This window comes from Exserohilum turcica, assembly GCF_000359705.1.
Source record: "Exserohilum turcica Et28A unplaced genomic scaffold SETTUscaffold_6, whole genome shotgun sequence".
Taxonomy (NCBI): domain Eukaryota; kingdom Fungi; phylum Ascomycota; class Dothideomycetes; order Pleosporales; family Pleosporaceae; genus Exserohilum; species Exserohilum turcicum.
Genome location: NW_007360277.1, coordinates 191,564 through 214,529, shown reverse-complemented (window position 1 = coordinate 214,529; position 22,966 = coordinate 191,564). Strand labels below are relative to the sequence as shown.

Genomic DNA, 22,966 nt, shown 5'->3' with positions numbered 1-22,966 from the left:
TCTCTCTCTCTCTCTCTCTCTCTCTCTCTCTCTCTCTCTCTCTCTCTCTCTCTCTCTTTTCCACTACAATATCTTTTTGTTCTTCCTTTCTGTTTGTACGGGACTGTCCGGCATGATGACGACGACGACGATGACGACGAAGAATGAGGAGCAGGATGATGATGGTGAAAGAGGAACAGAAAAAACCAGCCATAAACACTCAGGCATGCGGGCAGTACAGGTCCCAGCACACGTCAAGACAGTCGGCGTCTCCGCATGCTGCGCAGCAGCTGCTATAGTCCCCGCTGCAATACTGTGAGGATCGGGGCTGGCGGGAGGGGGGGGGGAGCCGTTAGCTTTTTGTCTTGTACGCATGGATGGAGAGGTAGAACGGAGCGAGGGAGGAAAGGAGAAAAGCGCTGCTTACATACCATTAACCCATTTCTTTCAGCCTGGTGAGCCGGCGCCGCAACAGCCATACTCGCAAGGGCGAGGGAAACGAGGATTTGGAAGCGCATGTCGGTTGTTTTTGTTGTATTGAGTCGTTAGTTTTCTTTTTTGTTGTTGTTTGTATGCGAATCGGTTGTAGCTATAAGTAGGTATGGGGTATGGCTTAAGTTCAATCCGCTGGTACTTATAGTACACACACACACACACACCATACCACACTACAACTCCCCGGCCCGACTCACCCACTTTTTTTTAGATGTCTTATCAGCATGCGCACAGGGCATTTATATGCTACACGTGACAGTCACGTCATGGATGTGCTACTTACTAGTACACATGCATGTAGTCTATCTATGGCCTGACATAAGCAACAGCTAGTTATGTAGGAGGGTGGCGTGTGCATGCTACATATGTACGATTACATACATACATTAGGGTCCCGGTCCCTCGGAATATTCTCAAGCTGGATATCGGAAAAAAAAGGAAAAATAAAAAAAACGGGCACACACAAGTAGGCGTGTTTAAAGTGAACTGGCAATTTAGGTCGGTTAGCGTAGCGTAGCGTAGTGTAGTGTCGTTATTACGACTTACGTACTTACTTACTTACTTGGTTCTAGCTACATATGTATGTAAGATGCTCGTTTTGCTTCCATCTCATGTACAAAGTGCGCGTGCGTACTGTAGTGTATGACGTGTCTTGTATATTCTTACTTTTTCTCGTCTGGTGTAAATTATCTTGTTGGCTTGCATGTGCGGAAAAGTAGGCGATACTGTAGGTGGTCAGTGCGTGCAACTGTTCAGCGGATGCAACACCATCTGCACCTTCCCAAAACAGACCCACCCACTTCAACGCGTGATAACTCCACCACCATAACTCCAATCGAGAAAGCGCTTGCAGCAGTCGATGCGCAAGATCCCAAAGAACGACTTTCGTATAGAGCAGCTGCGAAAAAGTTTGGTGTTGTGTTGTCAACGTTAACGCGCCGCTACTACAAACAAACCCAGTCCTGTGCAGCCGCCGTAGAAAACACGAAATTACTCACTACACAACATAAAGCTAAGCTTTTAAAGTATATACAGAAGCTTTCTAGTCGTGGGCTTGCACCTACCAGGTCCATGATAAAAAATTTTGTGTCGAATATTGCGGAATGGGAGCCGTCAGATAGCTAGGTCACACGCTTTCTGGACCGCAACACCACCGACCTTACCATCAAATACACCACCGGGATGGACCGCAATCGTCACGAAGCTGATAGTCATGATAGTTATCGATCATATTTCGATCTTATCTTCGGGAAACTCGATGACTACGACGTTGCGCCGCATAACATCTACAATATGGACGAGAAGGGCTCCCTACTTGGGTCCACCACAAGGTCAAAACGGGTGTTTTTTAAACAACTTTGGGACCAAAAAATAATCACCGCCGCCATCTAAGATGGTAATAGAGAGTGGATAACAGTTTTAGCATGTGTTTGTGCTGATGGAAGCGCTGTAGATCCTTGCGTTATCTATGAAGGCAAGGTTGGACTTCGCGATAGCTGGGTACGCGACCTAGAGGTTGGAAAACACCACGTTTTTTTCTCTACAAGTCCATCTGGATGGAGTAATAACGACCTAGGCTTGGCTTAGCTCAAATAGGTTTTTGATCGTCAAACGAAGGCGAAAGCTAAACGCGATTACTAGATGCTCATCCTCGACGGCCACGGTAGCTACGTCTCACCCGAATTTATCAAATATTGTTACTCCCATCGAATAATACTTTCAATATTTCCACCCCACGCCACCCATACTCTACAGCCTCTCGACGTGGTGTTGTACGGGCCGCTGTCGGCGGCGTACTCTAAAGAGCTATCAGAGTTCATACGCCGCAGCCAAGCATTGCTCCAAATGCAGAAAAGTGATTTTCTCCGCCTATTTTGGGTGGCGTATACATCTACCTTCACTACCGATAATATTTTGAGCAGTTTTGCAGCCACCAGGCTCCATCCCCGCGATCCCGAAGTCGTACTCAAACGGTTCAAAACCACCACATCACAACGAGATAACAACTTGAAAAGTAGAGAGCTGGGAGATGGAGATAGCTGGCGTACGCTGTCAAGATTATTTGACGTTGCGGTACCGGATAGGTCGACGGCTGCAGCCAAAGAGCTCCGCCAGGCTCTACATTCTCTGCAGGTCAACAACGAGCTTCTCCACGTTGAGATCGACGAACTTCGCGGTGAAATCGCCACCAAAAAACAGAGGCCGAAGCATAATAGAGTTCTCGACCTTCAACAACACCAAGAGTACCAGAGTCTGGCGGTGGTGTGGAGCCCTCGGGCGGTACGGGAAGCTCGAGCGCGTCAGGCTGTACAACACCAAGAAGAAGAGGCAGAAAAACTCCAAAAAAAAGAGAGAAAAGAGATGCGAGAAGCCGCTGCCTAGTATAAGAAACAAATAGCTACAGAGGCAAAACAGGCGCAGGAAATTGCAAAAGTTGCCCGCGAGAAGGAACGGGAGGCTAAGGCTGCACAACTTGCTGCCGCGCGCGCCCAAAAAGAACAAGATCGGCTTGCTGCAACAACAAAAAAATCTCGCGATAAGCAAAGTACACCTAAACGAGAAGCTTCATCGTCGCAGAATACAAAAACAGCAAAACGTCGTCGTGTGGTGGGCTGCGAGAGTGGTGATGGAGTTGCACCGCCGCCCGCCAAGCCCTCCACCAAAACCACCACCCGCGGCCGCAATATAAAGTTACCAGCGAAATATATATAGACGGAAATATATATTACTACTTGCTCAATACTCCACCAGAAAATCTCGTGATAATAGCTTTTGTATGGGGCTCTATAGCCTCATCTTTGGTGGAGCACCAATTTTGGTGGGGTGTTGCATCCGCTGAACAGTTGCAAGCACTGACCACCTACAGTACGTATGCCGGGTTTTCCGTCTGGAATGGAATAGAAAAAAGAATAATAATAATAATAATCAATCGGAGGTACTGATGTGGATCTGCGGCCGAACGGGCGAGGCGGATGCGGGACTTTTTTTTTTTTAGCTTCTTAAGGAATTGTTAGCCGCGGTTTTTTTTTTAATTTGTCGCTCGGGTATGTTTTTTTTGGTCGTGGCGTGGTTGTGTGTCATGCTTTCTGGATGTGCTCTAGATGTATGTGCTTTAGATGTAGGGGTTTTCTGCAAGTATGAGTGGATGGAGAAATAGGGATTTTAAGGGTCGTGAAATGCAGTGTAGGATGTAAAGCAGGTTGATTCAGATTGTAGTGCTTGTGTAGAGTATGGCGTGGACTTTATTTAGAGACTATCTAGCTGTATACAGATGTCTAGTGGTAATATTAGGTTGGAATACTGCCTTGTCACGTCACTGGTAGAGCATTTCTCGAGTAGATGTAATACTGAAGACGTCTATGGCACTGGACTCCATCTTTCCACTTACGCTATCAAGCCAAAATGCACTTTAGTATCCACCCTCGAAGACAAAGACAGCTCAACGCGGAATCCACTGGAGCGGAGGATTGTTCCATAAATACGAGTTTGGCTATCCTTATTGCAATAGCGTGTTACGCGGTCTCAATTACTAGATCGTCTTTTCTACGCTAAAATATTACTTCATTACGAGATGTGCGGCAGGGCCGGAAAACAAGATTGTGCCGAGGCAAGATAACGCTAAATAAACTTCTGACTAAGACCTAGTCCGGGAGACGCCGTGAATGGGTTTTTTCCGTATCAAAAATAACTTTGAAACAACAATGCTTTGGTAATGCATGCAGTGTCCGAGTCTGCGTCTAACATCCCTTCCACTCTCCCTTTTTGAACGTATGCGCACACTGGAACTGGCAGTTTCCAAGGCAATATCTCGACCAAGCTAGGCCTTTACGAGGTTGATAGCATGCCGCACGACAGGCGCAAAAATCAGGCCCACAGCCATAGTATTGGGAATCCTATATCATGTTAGACTTGATCGTCTATGTGCAGAGCAGAGTACTCACAGCATATGGGTTTGGTGCTGCTTCTGCCGGGGCCGGTTCTGCGACTGCCAGGCTGGCGAGACCAAGAGAGATGACGAGTGAAAAACGCATTTTGGCTGTTAACGACGGTAGTCGAAAAGGGCTTTTGTAAAGTATCAGGAACAACTGTGTGATGTTCAGCAGCAGAAGTGAAGTAGACCAGTATTTATATGTAGCTTTGCTGCTACTAGTGAAATTCAATCTCCTTTTCCAATACGTGATGGCTATCCACACTTATACGGAGCAAGGCTCAAATTAGAAACAACCATCCTATAACAATGGACACTTTTCCTAGATGGGAAATGTCGGAATTGAGAATCAAGGCAGAACTAGTTAGGCATCTAGTGTGTATACGGTGTGATGCCGGGGTGTGCTTGTGCTTTTGTTTCATGTTCATACTCGCACCTTGGCACACTGCTGTTGGTTTTTCTTCTTCGTACGCGCGACGATGGAGGATAAATTGACATGTCTAGAGTGTAGAAACACTAGGACATTTGGAAATGTCTTTTGGTTCGAATAGTCATGTTGGCATCACAAGTAGCGGGTCAGTGACCGTGTCCGTATTGTCGCGTTCAAGATTGTGCGGCATTTTCTACCAGTAAGCAGATAAATGAGCTGGTGTACGATGAAGGGTGACGATGAGAGACTGTTGTTCTTTTGTGCTATATCGTTCGCCGTTTAGCTATCAAAGCTGTTAATAGGTTGGCATCGAGCTGGCGATTGAAATAGTTGGTGATACAGATCATCGATATTATCGATATTTGTCCTTGTATTGCCGGACGCAGTTTTCCGCTAGATGGCAGGTCGTGTCAAAAAGACGGCGTGCCGTATAAAGATGTAGCGGCTTTGAATACGTAATAGGAGTCCCTGATCACGAATGGCACGATTCTTGCAATGTGCTAGTGCATCAGTGGAGCTATTTTACTATTGTTGTCAAATGGACTTGGCTAGATCTATCTAGATTGGTGGATCAATTTAGTCAGGGGTAAGCACTAATGTTGTGTAAAAGTCCGATAGCGCCTCTAATTTCTTATATTATGCTACCACACGTTCAGCCCGACTTTATCCGTCTACATCATGTTTGGGAGCCCCGTCGACTTTCAGGCAGTCTTTCTCGTACTGCTTCTTTGGCTTGTTGAGGCCCGTAATCCAAGGCATATGCCGACAGTTTTGGATGAAGCAATATTGGTAGGCTGTGGGATACTGCGTGGATAGCTCCCTTTCCACGCACGGACAAAAGTTTGGAGAGCACATTGAAGATGCATCCCGGGTCTGCACATCTTGTTAGCGACTGTACTTGCATAGTTTGCCTCGGTGGATTGCCGCTCCACCAATCATCATCCAATGCACTGTTGGCTTGGAGAGCCATCGAAGCGAATCGCTAGAGAGTAATAAACGTACGTCCAGAGGCACTGAGATGCCGAGCGGAGTGGCAGTGGCCAAGGTGACGAAGATGGCGGATAGAATGGTGAAGCGCATTTTGGCTGTGTCGTGGTTGTCTTGGTAAAGTCGAAGTTGGCGGATTGAGGTGATGAAGCAGGGTAAGACTGGCACAGCGAGATTTAAATATCAATTCGCCTATAGTGAGGGACCATGGTACTGGAGACCTATCACCGTATGGACGAACCAGCGACTTTTGAAATCAAGCATACTCTTGATTCCATATTGTAGTTGAGTGATAGGCTGTATGATGCGCCGAGCCAAGACATAAGCTGAAGGTCGGTGAGCTGACCTATTGGTCGCGCGTAAGTGATGTGTACCGAGTCCATGTTGAAAGTCTCGAACACTGATGTACTGATTGACTGACGGGACGGCTCGTAGTGTGCATCTGAAATGATTATCGGTTTATTTGCCAATAAGATGACTCGACCGGATTGGTTCGGATTGCTGACCTACCTGGAACCTATGATGCGCACAGTCTGATGCCGTGCTTACGATCTCGATCTTGACCCATCAGCACCTCTTGGTCATCGGAGCCTCATCAGCGCCATCCATGGGCAGTTTCTGACTTTTCCTTTGCCTCGAATTCTCAGAATGTACAAGTCTGGCAAGGTATGGATGCGAAGCGTACTAGCCGGTTTGACGATTGGTAAGTTTATCAATGTTAGTAGGCTCGCTTCCTGAAGCTCAGCATCGCGCTATTCACCGGCGACAAGAAGCTGATGCTATCGTAGTCGTTGATGTTGATGCTTGGCGTGGACCCACGAGCTGCTTCCCGCTTGGAATTGCACGTGACTTGAGTACGTCATCCACATTGGAGGCAGGAGCGACATTGCGACTTTCTACTCCCCTTCACCGGCTTTACTCCAAACTCCATCACTAAAAATTGCGGATGCGAGTTTGAGCGCAATCAACACTGCATTCGGTTCTGCACCCCTTCAATTATCAACCCGCTGTACGTTTCCGGCATTTTCTTAATGCAAAACACTTGTCATGACCGGCGCCGGGTCGCTGTCTCATGAGCCTGCCTCGAAACAGTCCAAGCCACTGTATGCTGTATCCCATCCGGCTCGTTGGAGATATGGTACAATTCTAACCAATCACACAGGGCGAGAAAACGATCGTCCTTTGACTCCGCCCCACACTCCACATTCTCGGCTCCCAGGCATAACTTGCAGCTTGGGCTTGGCCACGGCAGGCTACCATCCGGAACTCGATCCCCCCGAAACCTAAGAAATTACCAACGAAACGACCACACCGCTCTTGGCTTTTCAGCAGCTGTTGGGCGACGCCATCTGACAAGACGGGCGGGCGCTATTCGTGGAATGGAGCTGCTGATGAGTTCAGCCCTTGAGCATTTGGCCCCCACTTGCGCTTGCAGGAGCTGAGAGATGCCGGACCAGAATTAGACTGCTCCGCCGCGGCACATTGCTTAACACCGTCGCCTAACAGCCTGCACATTGTGTTTCGAGCAGGAGAACCCGGTATTGTGGGCTATGGCACTTGCTGCTTGTCTTGGAGGAGAGAATACGTGCATCAGGGTCTTTCTGACATCACGGCTACCACGTGCATGACGTGTTTCGCCTGTTGATCTTGGGCTGCGATTACTATTAGGCTAACACCCGCTACTTACACCAGCAAGGATACCGTCAGCAAGAGGCTGATTGATCCCACTTAGGCCCCTCGTCCGGCGCCCACCCCTCGTCCAGACGCTCTGTAGAAACACTCTTCACATAACCTCAGTGCCCAGACACTCCCATCACCGCCAACATGATGCGCAAGAAGACTTCGTATGTGCACATTACGCCCATACCCTCTTTTATTCCCCGGCAGCTTGCAATCGACTTTCTCCATAGCCACGGCGAGATTATCGAGTTGAACCCGCTCGTCACCGGCCATGAACCCATCAAGGCACCACGCGACGCTCCTGCCGACGAGTTTTACTCGACATGGTACGAAATCTCACAGCGCATCCAGTACATTCCCGGCATTGGCAAGATGGGCAGCGGCGCCATCAAGTTTCGCGGCGTTTTTCACGACCTTCCCTTTGGCCTGCAGACTCACACCTACGCCCCTGCCAATGTAGACCTCCGGAATAAGTGGCAGATTTGCGGAAACCAGCCAGGCGAACCACCGGAGCCAAAGGAGCTGGGCTCTTCTGCGCCGCCAGAGGGCCTGTACATTCGCGAGGACGTCGAGATCAAGTGCAATGTCGCCATGATTAGCTTTGTCAAGAAGGAGATGCAGGCCGCAGCCAAGGTCATGGTCGACCGCCTGGTCAAGAAGGCCGAACTGCTCGACACGGGCGCGCTCCAGGCCATGATGGAGAATGGACGACTCAAGACGGTCAACCCAGCGGACCGCTCTGCCGTGGACCGCAGATCGCCACACCCGTCCCCGAGCCAGCCATACAGCATGCCAGTGTCGCCCCGCCAGTCGCCATCTTTTCCACACCGGCAGAGTCTAAGCTACGCGCAGCCAGACCAGCAGTACGCGCCTCCAGTTCCGCCAAAGGAGCTTCTCGGCCAGAACAACGTCGTCATGGAGTTGCCAGGCGACTTTTACCACCCACAGCCGTCGCCATCCCACACAACCGACAATCGTGCCTCGTATGTTTCCGATGTGTCGCAGCCGTCTCCTCGGATGCATGACGCGCGCTGGTCAACAGCATCACAGAGCACAGTGTCAACGCGCCCGACGTCTTATGCCCCGTCGGATGGCATGCGGTCGCCGCCGCTCGATGGAAAGGCATTTGCGTCGGAGCTGCCAACGATGAAGGAGACGAAGGAAGAGCACAGCATCAGGCAAAAGGGACAGCCGCACTACTCTTACAACCCGCAGGACTTTGCGAGGACGCAGTACCCAGGCTACTGAGGTGCCATGTTGGCGTTGATCATGGACTCGAGCTACAACAAGTTGTTTCAGATATCCCTAGAGCGGCACGTAATGTATTTTTTAGGTTAAGCAACAACATTTAGGACGTGTCTGTAGTCCTTTGTAACCTCTACCCATCCATCTGCTTCGACCCTGACAATCTTGCCGTCGATGCAGATGCGCCGCCACCGGGCGTCTTGCTCCAAGGCCTGAAATTGTATCCTGAGCCCATCAATATCCTCGTACCGGACGTCCTTGTCGTGCACATGGGCGCCCCCCTGGTACGCTAGGCCCATGATGCGCATGACATTGTCTCCACTCGTCGGGCCGAAGTGGACCAGATGCATACTGCCATCGAGCGGCTTGCTGTCTGGCGAGATGCAAAAGGGTTGTTCGAGGTTGGACACGAGCGTGGCCAGGACGTACATGTGCTCGTTGCTGGGGAGCCGTGTCCATTGGCCGTTTTGCAGCAGCCCAACGCTCGCCTTGTATGCGTGTGGCGCAGCGCCGTCGGCAGGATACAAGGCTTCTTTTGCAGCCATTTGAAAGCGCTCGACGCCAAACTGGCGGTAATGCGCCGTGTCGCTGTCGCCGACGAGCGATGCGTGCATGCCCCAGCTCGCCACGACAGCGCCATGCAGCACCGCGTTGCCGTTTTGGTCGCGCGGCAAAGCTTCTTCGGCGCGGGCTTCGTCGACGAGCAGGCGCGCGCCTGGCGAAAATGTGGCTGTGAAGAGGGGGAGAGGCTTGGACGTGGTGCACGCGAGGCCATCGATGCCCCACGTGGGCGGCTTGCCGGCGTTGACGGAGTGGTACAGGGCATTTGCGGTTCCGAGGGGCATCAACACGACTTGCGGGGCAATGTATGCGTTGCTTTGGGCGTGCGACACGAGCCCATTGACGAGATCGACGATGCCGCCGTCGCCAGAGAGCAGGATGATGCGCAGGGGTGTACCGTTGTTTGCGGCGGGGAAGAAGATGGTGCTGGTGTATTCGGAGATGCTGGTTGCCGAGGTGGTGGTGTGGATTGTCAAGCCTTTGGTTTCGCCATGGAGGGCAACGAGGATGGGTTTGACGACGTTTTGAAAGAAGGAGTCTGCCTGGCGGGCGCCTGATCCTACTGAGATGACGACGTGGGTTTCGCGCTGCGATGCTGGGGCGGAGGCTGGCTTGGAGATGTTGATGAGTTGGGGTGGTTTGGCGGCATCGTCGTCGAGTTGCAGGGTGATGCTGACTTGAGAGCCGTCGGTCGCGTGCAGGTCACGGACGATTGTGCGCTGTGAGGCCATGGTGTTGAGGGGTGATATCATGAGGGGCTTGCATGGTAAGCTGCAGGAATCAGTGTAAGCGATACCACGGACAACTGCGATACCACGGATCTCCACTGCGATAGCCTAGCATCTCATCATCTAGCAGTCTATTAATTCATCAGTCCAAATCCATCAATCTCATAATACCTACGCATATGGTTGTAAGGCCATTGACTACACGCGCTAGTCTACATGTCCTGGATAGACGGCCACACGACGGCGAGGACAGCGACGACGGCGACGACGACGACGCAACGGTGGCTGAGCAAAGACGTCAATCTCTGCTATGACAAGGCCGTGGCAGTTCCCGTAACAAAATGCAGACGGCGTGGACGCGGTATGCTGACATTCAGCGTCAGCTCGGGTTACGTCATCACTTGGCAACGGACGCCGGAAGCAACCAGGCTATAGGCAGAGGGCGGGCAGACACTGCAGCCGCGCCTGTCAGCTCTAAACCTCCCATTCCACCATTGCGACGCCCGTCCAGGTCACTGCATGCTCTAGATTCAGCGGAGAATCGCCGCCGCCGCCGCCCTGTGCTCCCTTTACGAGCCCCCTCCCAGTTGGGCGCACACGGGAAAACCAAACCCAGCCCACGCCCTCCGAGCACAGCCATCGCCTCGCCCAACTCCCGCATGCCACGCTGACTACTCACCCTCTGACCGCCCCCTACCGCCATCATGAACGGCTGGCTAGTCTTTATCATTGTGCTTTTGCTGCTCCTCTCCATCTCCTACTTTGGCTGGTACTTTTACGCGCGCTGGAACGCCTCGCGCAATGGCCTGCCCCCGCCCTCGATGAACCCCATGGTTGCCTTTAGCCGCTCCTCGTCGACCAACGCCGAGTCAAACTATCCCGGCCCTGCCCCGACGGGCATCAAGGGCTGGTTCGACACCCAAATGCGCAAGTTCAAGAACCGCAACAACCGCTACACCACCGGCAGCGGCTACGAAGACTCGGGCTACAATGCCACCGCTCGCGGCGTCGGCGGTGGTCGCGGCGCCGGCAGCCGTCTGGATCCCGACGAAGCCTGGAGCGCGCGCGTCGGCGACGAAGCATACTACGAGGAACAGGAACTCGGCCTCCACGAACCCCCCGCTACCCACCAATCCAACCCTTTTGCCGAGCCTACTCGCGGACGCAGCCGTACTCGCGACGCCTACGACGAGCATCTAGATTCGCATAGCGCGCAGAATCCTTTTGGCGACGACAATGCGACCAATCTACGTGGCGTCAGCCCTCGGCCCGTCATGGATGCTGATACGGGATATCATGGTGCTGCGACGGCGACGATGCCCAGCGCAAAGGATCATCGAAAGGGTGATGATAATAGTCCGACGGAGAGTCGAAGGAGTATTTTTAAAGAGGGGTTGTAATACCTGGGGGTATAAAATACATCTCTGTGTGACTGAGTTGTACTGGTGCTTTCATATGTTCGATATCATGTTTTGCGAATGCGAGTGTATCAAGTGAGGAGTGGATTGAGTGGATTGAGGGATTGAGGGATTGAGTGGAGTAGGAATGGACATTTCAAACACCCCTATGTTGTTCCAAGCGCGAGAAACGAGGATTCCATTACTCATCCTCCTCATTACTCATCGGAAATGCCTGGTGGGGTGGACATGGCACGGTTCGGGATCTGCAGACTAGATAATCAGGGTTCAAATTTAGCAAAGTAGCAATGATGAAATTGAGAATATCAAGTCAATCTATCCAGTACTGAAAAAAGAAGCAGGAAATGTGAAAATAAACCAAAAAAAAACGCAAGTCGACAAGTCAAAAAAAAAAACAAGAAAAGAGTACATCTCCAAACATCCAGATGCTTCATACCTCCACATCACACCCCTCGTCCATCCATCTACCGCCGATGAATCCCACTCGCAAACGCATGCGCCTTTGGCACTCCAGGAATCGTGGTATCCCACTGTCTTGCTCTCATCATCTTTCCTCCTCCTCCATCACGACGATACACAGTCTTAGCATCCGCATGCACAATCGCCGGCGTGTACCACGGCTCTTTTCCCGATTTCCAAATCTCCTCTGGCGTCAACTTGCCTAGCTGCTCTGCTTTCTCGCTAAACGAGGCGTCAGAAGAGGAGGAGGAGGAGTCGCGGCGGTGGATGTCGGATGTAGTGGCGTGAACGATGGCCGGACCACCGAATGCATGGAGTTCTTTGGGATTGGGCCAGAAGATGTCGTCTTGATTTGCGATTTCATCAATCGTGGGTTTGTGCTTGGGTTTGGTGCTCTGGGTTGAGCGGCGAGGAAGGATTTTAGGGGTGGGAGAATGGGGCAAGTCGATGATTTCGGGGGTGGAGTAGATGGTCCATTTCTCATCATCCTCATCTTCATCAGAGGAGGTAGATGAAGATGGATTCATGGCTGGTTTGTGGCCCGACGTTTGCAATTCTTGGGTCCACTGCGTATGTTTCTCGTCAAAGTATTCTGGTGGAGGCACGGGATTCGCAGCTCGTTTCGAGTATTCAATCTCCTCGTCTTCGGGCTTTCCGGCGACAATGTGGGCGTGCAGATGCGTTGTCGCTTGTGTTCCTCCCAGTCTGACTGCGCCCTCTTCTGGGGTCAGGATGATATCGCTGAGGTCGTTGTTCTCGATCTTTCCCTTTTCCTTCATGTCGTTGCTTTTGTCGTGCTTGGGACTGCGCCTTGTCAAGTCAGGCGAGTTTTCAATTTCCACAGCCGGAACCTTTTTGTCTGCAGCTGAGACTGGGGGGCGAGAGGGCCATGGATATTCGTTGAAAAACTCTGGTGGAGGTACGGCATGTGCATCTCGCTTCTCTGTCGGTACTCCGTAGAGGAGATTGGCTACTGGATGGACCTTTGCTTCTGATCCTGGTCTGAAAGGCTCAATTGGTTCGATTTTAGGACGACCTCCCTTTTCCTTGTCACTGTGTTTGGGGCTTCGCTTGGACAAATCAGCCATGTCTACAGACTTTGGTAGTGCAGGACCAGCAAGTTGCCACGAGGGAATTCTGGGCGGTCCAGGATGGATACGTTGTGGCCAGTCTTTGGGATGATGTTGATGGTTTCCTGCCGTTGCTTCTGGCTCGTTTTCTTCTCTACGCCACACGATAGGAGCAGGTCGGTGAATATAAAGGTCAGAGCTGACTCCATTTGGATCCTGGAAGTGTTTCTTTTGCTGTTCATTGAGATTTGCAGAATCCAGCGGTGGGTTTTGCAACGAATCAGGCCACTGACGACGGTAGATTACTGAAGCTGGTTTGTGCTCGACATGCTTTCCGTAGACTGTCCCAGTCTTTTGTGAATCAGACTGCGCTTCAATCATTTCTGTCTCGAATGAATATCCGTTGCCAGTCTTTCCAGCGTCAGAATTGACATGTGCAGGTCCTGGTGTCTGGCGACGGTATAACCCCTCTGCTTTGGGGTGATATTTGGCCCAGAGTGTAGTCTCATGGAAGTCTGGGCTTGATAGTCGACCATCGGCAAGACTCTCAGGTCTAGAATTTACCAAAGCAGAATCATCGCTTCCAGTGTTGAGCGATGTTGGAGCAGTTTCTACACCACGCTTGATGGCGATGTGCATCTCATCGTGAGTGACTGGGGAAACAATCGGCAAGTGGAAAATCGGATCTTTGATGAGAGGACGTGGACGAGGCCAGATCCTGCTCTCATCACTGATTGATCCAGCTTCTTCAGACTTGGACCGTCTGTCAACCACAACCTTATACAGTCTGTCCTCAGCCCTGTGTGTCTCGTGCTTTGGTTTGGGTGGTTTGTCGTCCGAGTCTTCAATTTTGTCATCCTGACCGCGTCGCCAGACGGACTGGACTTGTTTGTAGGCAACAGAAGGGCTCATGAGTGGCCCACAATACTTGTCTACAATCTCCCTACAACTAATGAGCAACGTTGGTATTTGGGAGATTTGACTTACGGTGGTACGTTATCCATCAGACAAACTGCACAATATGCATCTGCTTTTTGCTCCCACGACACGCTGGGATCCTCGCAAATAGGAGCCAATCTCGCAACGACATGTCCAGTCGGTGCTGCCAGAGCCCCTGATACCAGGAGACCCAGCAGAACTACATGTACACAGGATGTTTTCGCCATTGAACTCGTTGAATAGAAATGTAGAATTGAATGTATGAATATGAACTGATTGTTCTATTATCCATACTGATACCAGCTTTTATAATCGTCGCAGCAATGGAACTCCTCTACAACGCCATCACACGAAGTCCGTGATGTTCATCCTCTCGCAGTTGGCCTGGACCGCGCCTTTCTCCATCTAGCGACAAGAAGAAGCCACTGAGGCGAGGTATGCAACATGAGCCCCGAATAGACTTGACGCAGGTCCGAAGAAAACTCGTTCTAGAATCCATTGCACGCTCGTGGTGGGCCGTTTATCTCTTGGCGTGCCTTTTGGCCCCCATCGGACTTGTACAGTCGATGATTAAGCGGCCACCATCATGACCTACCCCGAACAACTGGGGCGAATATCAAAGTCAGCCATTCCAAGATGACCACGCCAACTGAATCAATCACCCTCGTATTGGGTGGGGCGCGAATAAATCGCCACTGTTCTATCAAACTATCGGCAATGCACGCTCGATATCGGCAAAGTCAAGTCATGTAGGCTTAGACTGTAAGATGAATCGGCAACACCGAGCCGGCGTGTGATATATCTAATGAATTCCTGCTGTTTGCAAGCTACATCGGTTCAGAATGTCGCCAGTTGCGAGCCCCGCCCCCGTATCGTTTGCCCCGTCGCAGTATTTTGATGGAAACGACGGGAAATGGTCGACGTTTGTTGTGCGCGTAGGCACGCCCGAGCAGAGCTTTCGCGTCCTGCCGTCTACTGTAACCAGCGAGACGTTTCTCCCTCTAGCCGGGGCCTGCAAAGATAACCAGACTATAAGCAAGGTCAGTAGAGGCGCTTGAAGACGTCCAAGGCTAACTCGACCCAGCAAGACTGCGCCTTTTCGCGTGGAGCAGAGATTTACCAGGGCAGAACAAACAATGGCTTCCAGGCCAATCTCTCCAGTACATGGCATGAGATTGGCATATACCAGACAGCCACGCGCGAAGAGCTGGGATACAACGCGTCTGGTCTCTACGGTCTCGACACGCTCGGCCTGATGATTGCAAACTCTGGGGGGCCCACCCTGACGAACCAGACCATTGGCGCAGTCATAAATCCACGGCTGTGGGTCGGATGGCTAGGCATGGACGTCAAGCCTAGTAACTTTTCCGATTTCGAAAACCCCCAGCGCAGCCTGATCAAGACGCTGAAAGACGAGGGCTACATTCCGAGTCTAAGCTACGGCTACACTGCCGGCGCATACTACAGTATGTTCGATCTGCTCGTCTAGGCGAAGCTGACAATTGCAGAAAAGCCAAATGTATACGGAAGCCTGACCTACGGCGGCTACGACCAGTCCCGCTTTGTCCCAAACAATGTCACCTTTCCCTTTGACGCCAACGACAGCCGCAAGCCCAGCCTCAGCATCCAGAGAATCGTCACGCAGAACATGTCGGACAGCATCGTCAGCCTGCTACCCGACAAGGCCCCCTACACCCTCATCGACTTTGCGGAGCCCCAGATCTGGCTGCCGGTATCTGTATGCGATCAATTCGCCCTGGCGTTCAATCTGACCTACGACAACAGTACAGACCTGTACCTCGTCGACCCCGCCACCCATGCAAAGCTCCTAGAAACCAACCCGACAGTGACCTTTGCACTCGGCCAGACTCCCTCTGACCTCTCGGGGACCGTGAACATCGTCCTCCCTTATAGTGCCTTTGACCAGCAAGCCTCGTACCCCATCTACGACACCCCAACAAACTACTTTCCCATCCGCCGCGCATACAACGAGTCACAGTATACCCTCGGCCGCACGTTCTTCCAGGAAGCGTACGTCAGGATTGACTATGAACGCAGCAACTTTTCAGTCCACCAGGCGCTGTTTCCGGCCCCCGACGACAAGCAGCAGATTGTGCCGATATCGAGTCCAGACGTAAAAGTAAGGCCGAGGGGGCTTGGAAGGGGGGCAATAGCCGGGATCGCCGTGGGGAGTATCTTGATGCTGTTAATTTTATTGTCTGCCGCGCTCTGCTTTTGCCGCCGGAGAGCAAAGAGAGTCAAGGAGCCGGCGATTGAGGCTATACCAGCAGTCGAGTGCGCGGATCAACCGAAAGTCGAGACTGAAGGCGTCGCCGTGTTTGAAAAGGATGGCCTACCTTTTGCAGAGATGGAGGGACATATTTTCCCAGAGCTACACTGCCCTGACCAGCAACCAGAAACACGCGAGCTCGATATCCGCATCACAAGAACGGATCTTAGCACCATCTTTGAGCTGTACGAGTCAAGCGTCGCACACCCGGAGCCCGTCGTGGTCCAAGACAAGGCGCCACCCGAGTGGATATGACATGGGCATGTATGATTAGCTGGAAGTAAAAAACACTTGGAAAAGACTTGGAAATTTTGCAGACACTGTATCATTCGATTACATCGATGATGTGGTAGCATACAGAAAAGTATCCCAAAAGTCCATCACCCAGTCACTGCCTAGTCACGTTCCCGGCGCTCCAACTCTCAACCACATTAGCCGCCGTTTAGTTCTCGCCATGGTCATGCATGTTGGCTCCTGGGAGAGGAACGTCAGGCGACGGCCAGCAACGATTCACATGCGCCAGGAACTTTTTTCCATGCTCCTCGTTGTTCTCGACCATCCATCTTCGTTCGACCTTGGACAGTGGGTGGTGACGCCATGGACAGCCCAACCCGATCTCGCAGGGGTAACGCGTCAAGAAAGTGGTGAAGCAGAGGCCAAAATCTTGATGCTGCCCTGCTCCGTACTTGGAGGGAGAGACCTTGCCGGTTGCGCCGTTGATGAACTGCTTGTAGTGCGTTTTGTAGACATGTTCGGCATATCGACGAAGGTCGTAAGCTGTTGGCGGTGTGGCTAAAGTTGGTTTGCGTGTCTCAACCCAGCGAGATGGTGCTCGCCCACGGTCTCTGCTGGTAGTCTCCTTGCGTTGATTGACTGATGGACCTTTCAAATAGTTAGTCTGTTCATCACAATGGCTAGAATTTACTTACGCTGATTGACTGGGCTGTCCATCATGATGGTATCTTCGTCGACGGAGTAACCGGGAATGGCGAAGTCATCGTCGTCTAGCATGGGAGACCGGGAACGATACCGATCAGATGTGATCTGTGGAGGGGAGCGGCTTCGACGGCGTTCATGGCCTGATGGACCTCTCGTCGCCTCAGCTCGAAAGTAGGCCCTGAGGCTCGCTTTGGGGGGCGGGGCGTAACTTGTCGTGCCGCGCAGACCCAGAGTGTCCATGTCCTCATGTGGCAGGAGTGGCGAGGTGTTGCCGGGTCCGAATGAACGCGTTCCCTTGGGCCGCATATTAAGGTTACAAAGGTGAGTTTGTTGTTGTAAAGGTTTTGCGGCGGCCGGGTCGTGGCTCTTCATATTGTGCGAGTCGCCAAAGTGCACGGACCGAGCTAGCCTTTACAGAATACTCGGTGAATGTCTCACAACTGACGTCACGCGGCGCGCAACCGTCGGATCAATGGTGAAGGCTGATTTGGGATCTCAAGGATAGGAAATTGCAACAAAACAAGCCTGAAATTGTACGCTATACTGCATGGACCACGTAGAACATTGATCGGATGTCAACCTATATGTCAGTTGCATGTTCACGGTCACACATCGTAGACAATTCACACATGGACGAGATTGGTTGAATTTTTTGTTGATTTCAAGATATTTACATGAGACAAAGGCGAGATACTAGCCCATGTTGGTAGTAACTGGTTCATTCGTCAGTCACAAAACACACTGCAACTTGTCAAACAAGTCGCGTTCAGAAAACGAAGATACTCCGTCAGTGTCGTGAACGAAGATACTCCGTCAGTCTCGTGGGATGTCCCCACGAACTTGTTCATCTGGTGGTATAGTTCTCTTCTTGCTCGCCCTTTCCATAGCCTCTAGGCATACGGGGTTCCACTGGGGCTCGCCAGTGCTCGTGAAGAAGCACCCACACTCAACTTCTGGGGCAGACTCAATCTGGGGGTTGAGTTCTTGTGAGGAAGTGTTGCGATCTGGTTCGAGTGCACCATTGTCTGGAGTGGGCGTGCTGATAGGCCGGCTGGCCATGCTGATGGGCTTCTTGGACATGCTGATAAGTCTGCGTCGTGTGCACAACCCGGGTCGTGCTCTGGTGACAAAATGTCTGTTGGTTACTTGTAATCTGGTTTTGGGTGTGTGAATTAAAGGTGTGCCGACTTTCCCGATGACGGGCGAATCGGTAGTGAGAAAAGAGAGAGAGAGAGAGGCGGCGCGGAGTACTTAATTCAAAAAGTAGCAAGCGAGCGTGCGGCTTAGTCATGTGTTATGACCAGAATGCCGTTCACATATCACCGTTCACACCTTCGAGAACGTTCCCCAGAAAGAAAAAACTGCGAGGGATGGCACTGAAGTTTAGAGAAAATGAAGATGCGGTTCTGGCACTTGGCCAATGATGTTGTGTTTGGTGGTATTTCTCGATTGTGTTCACAGGCGTGCCATGTGTCTCATTAGGCTCGATTTGAGCCCTATAGAACACACATGTATGATTTTGGTATACAGCCAGATTTCCAATCAAAAATTGCATCGAGGGACTAAATAGATTCTTCTACTGAGTTTTACTCGCCGCGATTGCTGTCCTGTCATCTGAATGCAGCCATCTTTCTGATACATATGGGGCCGCGAGGAGACTAATCACGCTCCGAGCTTCCGCGGTTGCGCCACCAGCTTTTCACAAGATACACGGCGAATGCTGTTACCACCATCGAGTTGAAGATGATCTTCTCGAAGGCCTTGTCCAACCTCTCGGTCACAGTCCCAATCAATTCTGTCGGCAGGCGCACCAGCTGACGGTTATTCCGACCATTCCAACGTCTCCATGCCACCTCGAAACCCATGGTAATGGCTGTAGCAACAACCCAAACGCCGCCGAAGATCAGAGGAGCGCCATATCCACCCATCATCGCACTAGTACAAGCTGCGAACAAAGAGTGTGCCACGACGTTGCCGATTCCGGATTGAATGATTGCCGCTGCGCTTCCTAAGACAGGTCAGAACCTCGAAGTAAATGGCTAGGAAAGGACAGCTCAATTTACCTGCTGCAACGCCAGTTGCCCCAAATCCTGTCGCTGAGAGAGCAATTGCAGTGCATACTACAGCAAGTAGAGGCAGGACTATCAGAGCAGTCTTCCATGGATTCTGCCGGATCCATTTACCGATAGCCTTTGCAGTTTCGACAATGTCTTGCTCCTTCAGTTGGTCGATAGCGAAAAGCAAATAGTCTCGGGCTCGCTGGACCACAGCTTTGATCTTGACTGTAATGGCAGTGTATGCTGTGCTGAGAAAATTGTGGAATCCTCTAGTGACGCGATCGGCATTTCTGGAATGGCCGAGAGGTGGGCTGTCCTCGTTGTCACCAGTCTCAGATTCGTCTTCAGATCCACCAAACGAGAGATTTTCTGGATCTTCAGGCGCTTCCGACTGTTCGTGGCCATCATAGGTGGACTCTGATGTCTCAGATTTGGCGTCTTCGTTGTCCCTTTCAGGAGCCTCAGGCGTATGTTCAGTCTCATCCCTAGGAGTTTGCTCGCCATATCTAGGTTCTTTAGCCTCCTCTTGGTCGTCTGTGCTGGGTGTAGAGGCATCTGGATTGGCGTTGCTGTCCTGATTTGCCGTGTCGCCACCTCCAAAGGCGTGCAAGAGTTTGCCCCAGGCTGCAGCAAACCAGACTTGATTCATGGTGGCCTGTGATTTGGAAAGATATTAATATGGCCTTTGACAAACGTGTAGTGTGGTTGATAAAGAAACGCGGGTTGATAGAGATTTCATGCAAGTGGCCGCTTTATGGGCGGAGCGTGCCACTTGGTTCGTGGCTATTAGCCTTCACCACCTCGTTAGCCCAAAAATGCATCACCTCTCACCGCCATAATCGTGCGAACAACCACAATGGTGGCGCAGAAACACCGTCACACCATCTATATGGGCAAGTTATCATCGAATTCAATACGATATCAAGAAGCTACGAGCGGGAGAGACGACACTTTTCCTCCTCAATAAGTTCATCGATTTGCGCATTCAACGACAAACACTGTTCATTCTCTGTGTCTTTTTCTACCTCATGAAATGCCACCTCACCCTTCTCTGTATTTGCTTGCTGCACGCCTCGCAGAGCTGCCAATGCACCCATTAGGCGGACCCGCTCGTTATATGTCCAGGCAGCTAAGTCGCGATAACTCTTTTGAATAACCTCAATTTCTGCTTTTGCTGCTGAAAGCTCCAACTGTAGCTCCTTAACTTGGTCTAGAGCGAAACTGTGAACGGCTTCGGTGACGTATCCGGGGATGGCTTCTGCTGGCTTGCCTTCCTGCTCTGATGGGCACGGCGGGGCGCGTCGTATTGGTGACAATTTTCCAAGGCGGTATTGATGGACGTGTTCGATGGCAGCACCATTGTTGTTGTGCATTGGCTGGATATTGGATATGTATTTGCAGGCGCCGTAATAGGTGGTAGTTGCAGGATACGACGGACCCGGTGTTTCTAAGGGGATTTTTTCGCCCAATGGTAATGATTCTGTCTTGTTCTCCTGAATGGTCTGCTGTGTTTATCATTGTCAGAGGACAGCTGCATTTACCAACAATGGCGGCTCAAGACTCACATCCATTGAAGCGTGCTTGGAACACCCCTCCATTGTTTCGGCATCTCTTGATGACGCCACACAAGGGTATTTTGAGAAATTTCTGTGTCTTGATGATGTAGTTGGGTAGAGATCAGGCGGTGTTGTGTGATTTCGTGGCGTTGCAAGTGGTGAGAGCGCAAACTAGAGATCACGTGCCTGTCGAGTGAGAGCTCACATAAGTGTCTGTTAGCGCACGCTCTTCCAGTAAACTCACACATCCAGAGCAGCTTGTTTCTTGCGTTGGGCCCATCTTTTGATCGAGGATAACTTCGTTGTTCGATGCGCCATGTGAGCAGAAATGTGACGGCCATCATGATTCACAACATAGATACTTTGATTGCACTATGTGAGATACTTACCAATCATGTGGGTAACATGGTAGGAGCAAAGCAGCGGATACAAACTTTAGGTTTCATATTAAAATAATAGTCGAAGTGCCCTTCGCTCATCAATTATCCCTCTCAAAGATGGCAGCGAATAGCTATCTTTTTCATGAAGTTTAGCATCACTTTCTTCTTTCCCGCCTTGATATTCTTCGTCATGTTTGCCCATCGCTCTTGATAGCATCCATAAAAGGGCGCGGCCCATTCCACGTAATGTCCGCCGACAGCCTCCATGCCATACCTGAAACCAATGGCTCAGATCTCTGAGTACACACTTCAGCATGTTTGCAAAGGCTTTTGTATTGAGCAAAGCATACCCAATGTGATGAAGTTCTTCATGAATCGTAGTCGTACTTTCGGTGCACAACAACCTCCATGGTATCTGTCTTCTATAAAGCATCCATAATAGGCTCCAAATCCTTTTTGACAGCGGTTGTCACACCTACAAAGCATTCCAGCGTTTGATAGAGGAAATCACCTTCCCATATCCTCTCCCCTCGTTTGCAAAACGATGAAGTTTCCCGTTGCTCCTTGGACTTGTTGCTACCACGAGTCAGCATGCCAGAATTTTGGGGCATTTAGTGGTATATAGGTAAGCAGACCAGGATATTCCTGCCTGTTTTCTCAAGGTCTCCTCTGCCGTCCAAGCACTATACTGTGTAGCTGGTGAGACAGATCGGGGTTGGTATTGGAAGTCTGGTTGTGGACATGCAATTCGTCTTTCCAGAGTATATTCCGATTCACAGCTCGTCCATTCATAAGGAAACGTCGCTTGAGCCATCAGAGCAAGCCTCATATTAAGCAAGCATCCACGATTTTCGCATCAGCAAGATTATGTGCTCCTTCTCCGACTCTCTCACTTGTTTTGGGTCAAAAAATCGATATAGCTTCGTTGAAAGAAAATCAAAAGAGATGAGTTACTGTGAGAAACATGGTTTGTTTGTATGAGGCCGTTAGTGACGACACCACCACAAATAAAGCTATGTTTCGGGAATCAGGGTCATGGCGACAACACCATTGGTGCAATGTCAACTTGACGTGCGTTCAATACTAGTGAAAGCCTCAAAGGAGAAGAGCTGAGCGCGTCTTGCCGTATGGTGACGCCCTGAGTTTCATATCTGGGAAATTCATTGGAGCATGATGTAAGAAGACATGTACTGTGCCGCCTTGCTGCATACCGCGGAGATCAAGCGCCGAGGCGTTTTCACAGCCTACTCGCCTCCAAGGGTCAAGCAAAGGAATCGGATAAGAAAACGATCGCTCAGCCACGCGATATACAGCTGTGATATCAATGGAAATGCAGAGAAGTGATACTGCAAGGCAGAGGTGACGTCTGGGCAAATGGTAGGGTCTAACGTGGCGTGGCTAGCGTTAGTGTGGGTGGTCAATGCGTGCAACGGGTCAGACAATGCAACACCACCACTAAAATGTCCGCCTATCAAAAATGAGGCTGTAGAGCACCATACAAAAGCTATTATCACGAGATTTTTTGGTGGAGTAGTCTAAATAGTTAAAAAAAACAATCCTATCTACTCAAATTTCTTTGGCAGTTTGATGTTGCGGCCGCGCATCGTTGTTTTGGTGGTGGGCTGCGCAGCCGACGATGCAGACGCACCACCACTTTGGCTGCCTGCATCACCACCACCCTTTGACTTTTTTGACTTTTGAGACGATGAAGCTTTTCGTTTAGGTATATTTTGCTTATCGCGAGCTTTTTTTGAAGTTGCGACTGCGCGATCGCGAGCTTTTTGGGCGCGTCTTAACTGGAGTTCTTTGGCCCTCACTTCTCTCT

At 50.9% G+C, this 22,966-nt stretch overlaps 11 protein-coding genes across 11 annotated transcripts in view; 5 read left to right on the top strand and 6 right to left on the bottom strand.

The window, feature by feature from the left end:
- Positions 1 to 18, top strand: part of SETTUDRAFT_164974 (uncharacterized protein) — a 3,522-nt gene extending 3,504 nt beyond the window's left edge. The window contains exon 4 of the mRNA XM_008031380.1: positions 1 to 18. This exon is cut by the window's left edge and continues 1 nt beyond it. The gene's annotated coding sequence lies outside the window, so the exon portion shown is untranslated.
- A 1,302-nt stretch (positions 19 to 1,320) lies between these two features.
- On the top strand, positions 1,321 to 3,343 carry SETTUDRAFT_164973 (uncharacterized protein). The gene is made up of 4 exons (XM_008031379.1): positions 1,321 to 1,817; positions 1,878 to 1,989; positions 2,116 to 2,736; positions 2,890 to 3,343. The coding sequence occupies exons 1-4, from the start codon at positions 1,768 to 1,770 to the stop codon at positions 3,184 to 3,186; spliced, it is 1,080 nt and encodes a 359-aa protein (XP_008029570.1). The 5' UTR covers positions 1,321 to 1,767; the 3' UTR covers positions 3,187 to 3,343.
- Positions 3,344 to 5,495: 2,152 nt separating this feature from the next.
- SETTUDRAFT_22418 (uncharacterized protein) lies at positions 5,496 to 5,912 on the bottom strand (the record flags this gene model as incomplete). Its single annotated transcript, XM_008031139.1, has 2 exons — positions 5,496 to 5,705; positions 5,835 to 5,912. 2 exons carry the CDS (start codon positions 5,910 to 5,912, stop codon positions 5,496 to 5,498), a joined length of 288 nt encoding a protein of 95 aa, XP_008029330.1.
- Positions 5,913 to 7,643: 1,731 nt separating this feature from the next.
- On the top strand, positions 7,644 to 8,747 carry SETTUDRAFT_34003 (uncharacterized protein; the record flags this gene model as incomplete). Its single annotated transcript, XM_008031224.1, has 1 exon — positions 7,644 to 8,747. The coding sequence occupies one exon, from the start codon at positions 7,644 to 7,646 to the stop codon at positions 8,745 to 8,747; it is 1,104 nt and encodes a 367-aa protein (XP_008029415.1).
- Positions 8,748 to 8,833: 86 nt separating this feature from the next.
- On the bottom strand, positions 8,834 to 10,036 carry SETTUDRAFT_95859 (uncharacterized protein; the record flags this gene model as incomplete). The annotated part of the gene is made up of 1 exon (XM_008031378.1): positions 8,834 to 10,036. The coding sequence occupies one exon, from the start codon at positions 10,034 to 10,036 to the stop codon at positions 8,834 to 8,836; it is 1,203 nt and encodes a 400-aa protein (XP_008029569.1).
- Positions 10,037 to 10,543: 507 nt separating this feature from the next.
- On the top strand, positions 10,544 to 11,740 carry SETTUDRAFT_164971 (uncharacterized protein). Its single transcript, XM_008031377.1, has one exon. The coding sequence runs from the start codon at positions 10,738 to 10,740 to the stop codon at positions 11,431 to 11,433; it is 696 nt and encodes a 231-aa protein (XP_008029568.1). The 5' UTR covers positions 10,544 to 10,737; the 3' UTR covers positions 11,434 to 11,740.
- Positions 11,741 to 11,915: 175 nt separating this feature from the next.
- Positions 11,916 to 14,146, bottom strand: SETTUDRAFT_34000 (uncharacterized protein; the record flags this gene model as incomplete). The annotated part of the gene is made up of 2 exons (XM_008031223.1): positions 11,916 to 13,929; positions 13,968 to 14,146. The coding sequence occupies 2 exons, from the start codon at positions 14,144 to 14,146 to the stop codon at positions 11,916 to 11,918; spliced, it is 2,193 nt and encodes a 730-aa protein (XP_008029414.1).
- A 630-nt stretch (positions 14,147 to 14,776) lies between these two features.
- Positions 14,777 to 16,185, top strand: SETTUDRAFT_82601 (uncharacterized protein; the record flags this gene model as incomplete). The annotated part of the gene is made up of 3 exons (XM_008031376.1): positions 14,777 to 14,959; positions 15,004 to 15,385; positions 15,428 to 16,185. Coding segments are annotated over 3 exons (1,323 nt in total), but the record flags the coding sequence as incomplete, so codon positions are not given.
- A 466-nt stretch (positions 16,186 to 16,651) lies between these two features.
- On the bottom strand, positions 16,652 to 17,520 carry SETTUDRAFT_33998 (uncharacterized protein; the record flags this gene model as incomplete). Its single annotated transcript, XM_008031222.1, has 2 exons — positions 16,652 to 17,091; positions 17,139 to 17,520. 2 exons carry the CDS (start codon positions 17,518 to 17,520, stop codon positions 16,652 to 16,654), a joined length of 822 nt encoding a protein of 273 aa, XP_008029413.1.
- Positions 17,521 to 18,806: 1,286 nt separating this feature from the next.
- On the bottom strand, positions 18,807 to 19,854 carry SETTUDRAFT_96417 (uncharacterized protein; the record flags this gene model as incomplete). Its single annotated transcript, XM_008031375.1, has 2 exons — positions 18,807 to 19,156; positions 19,212 to 19,854. The coding sequence occupies 2 exons, from the start codon at positions 19,852 to 19,854 to the stop codon at positions 18,807 to 18,809; spliced, it is 993 nt and encodes a 330-aa protein (XP_008029566.1).
- A 280-nt stretch (positions 19,855 to 20,134) lies between these two features.
- Positions 20,135 to 20,803, bottom strand: SETTUDRAFT_22410 (uncharacterized protein; the record flags this gene model as incomplete). The annotated part of the gene is made up of 2 exons (XM_008031138.1): positions 20,135 to 20,710; positions 20,771 to 20,803. The coding sequence occupies 2 exons, from the start codon at positions 20,801 to 20,803 to the stop codon at positions 20,135 to 20,137; spliced, it is 609 nt and encodes a 202-aa protein (XP_008029329.1).
- Positions 20,804 to 22,966: the final 2,163 nt, after the last annotated feature.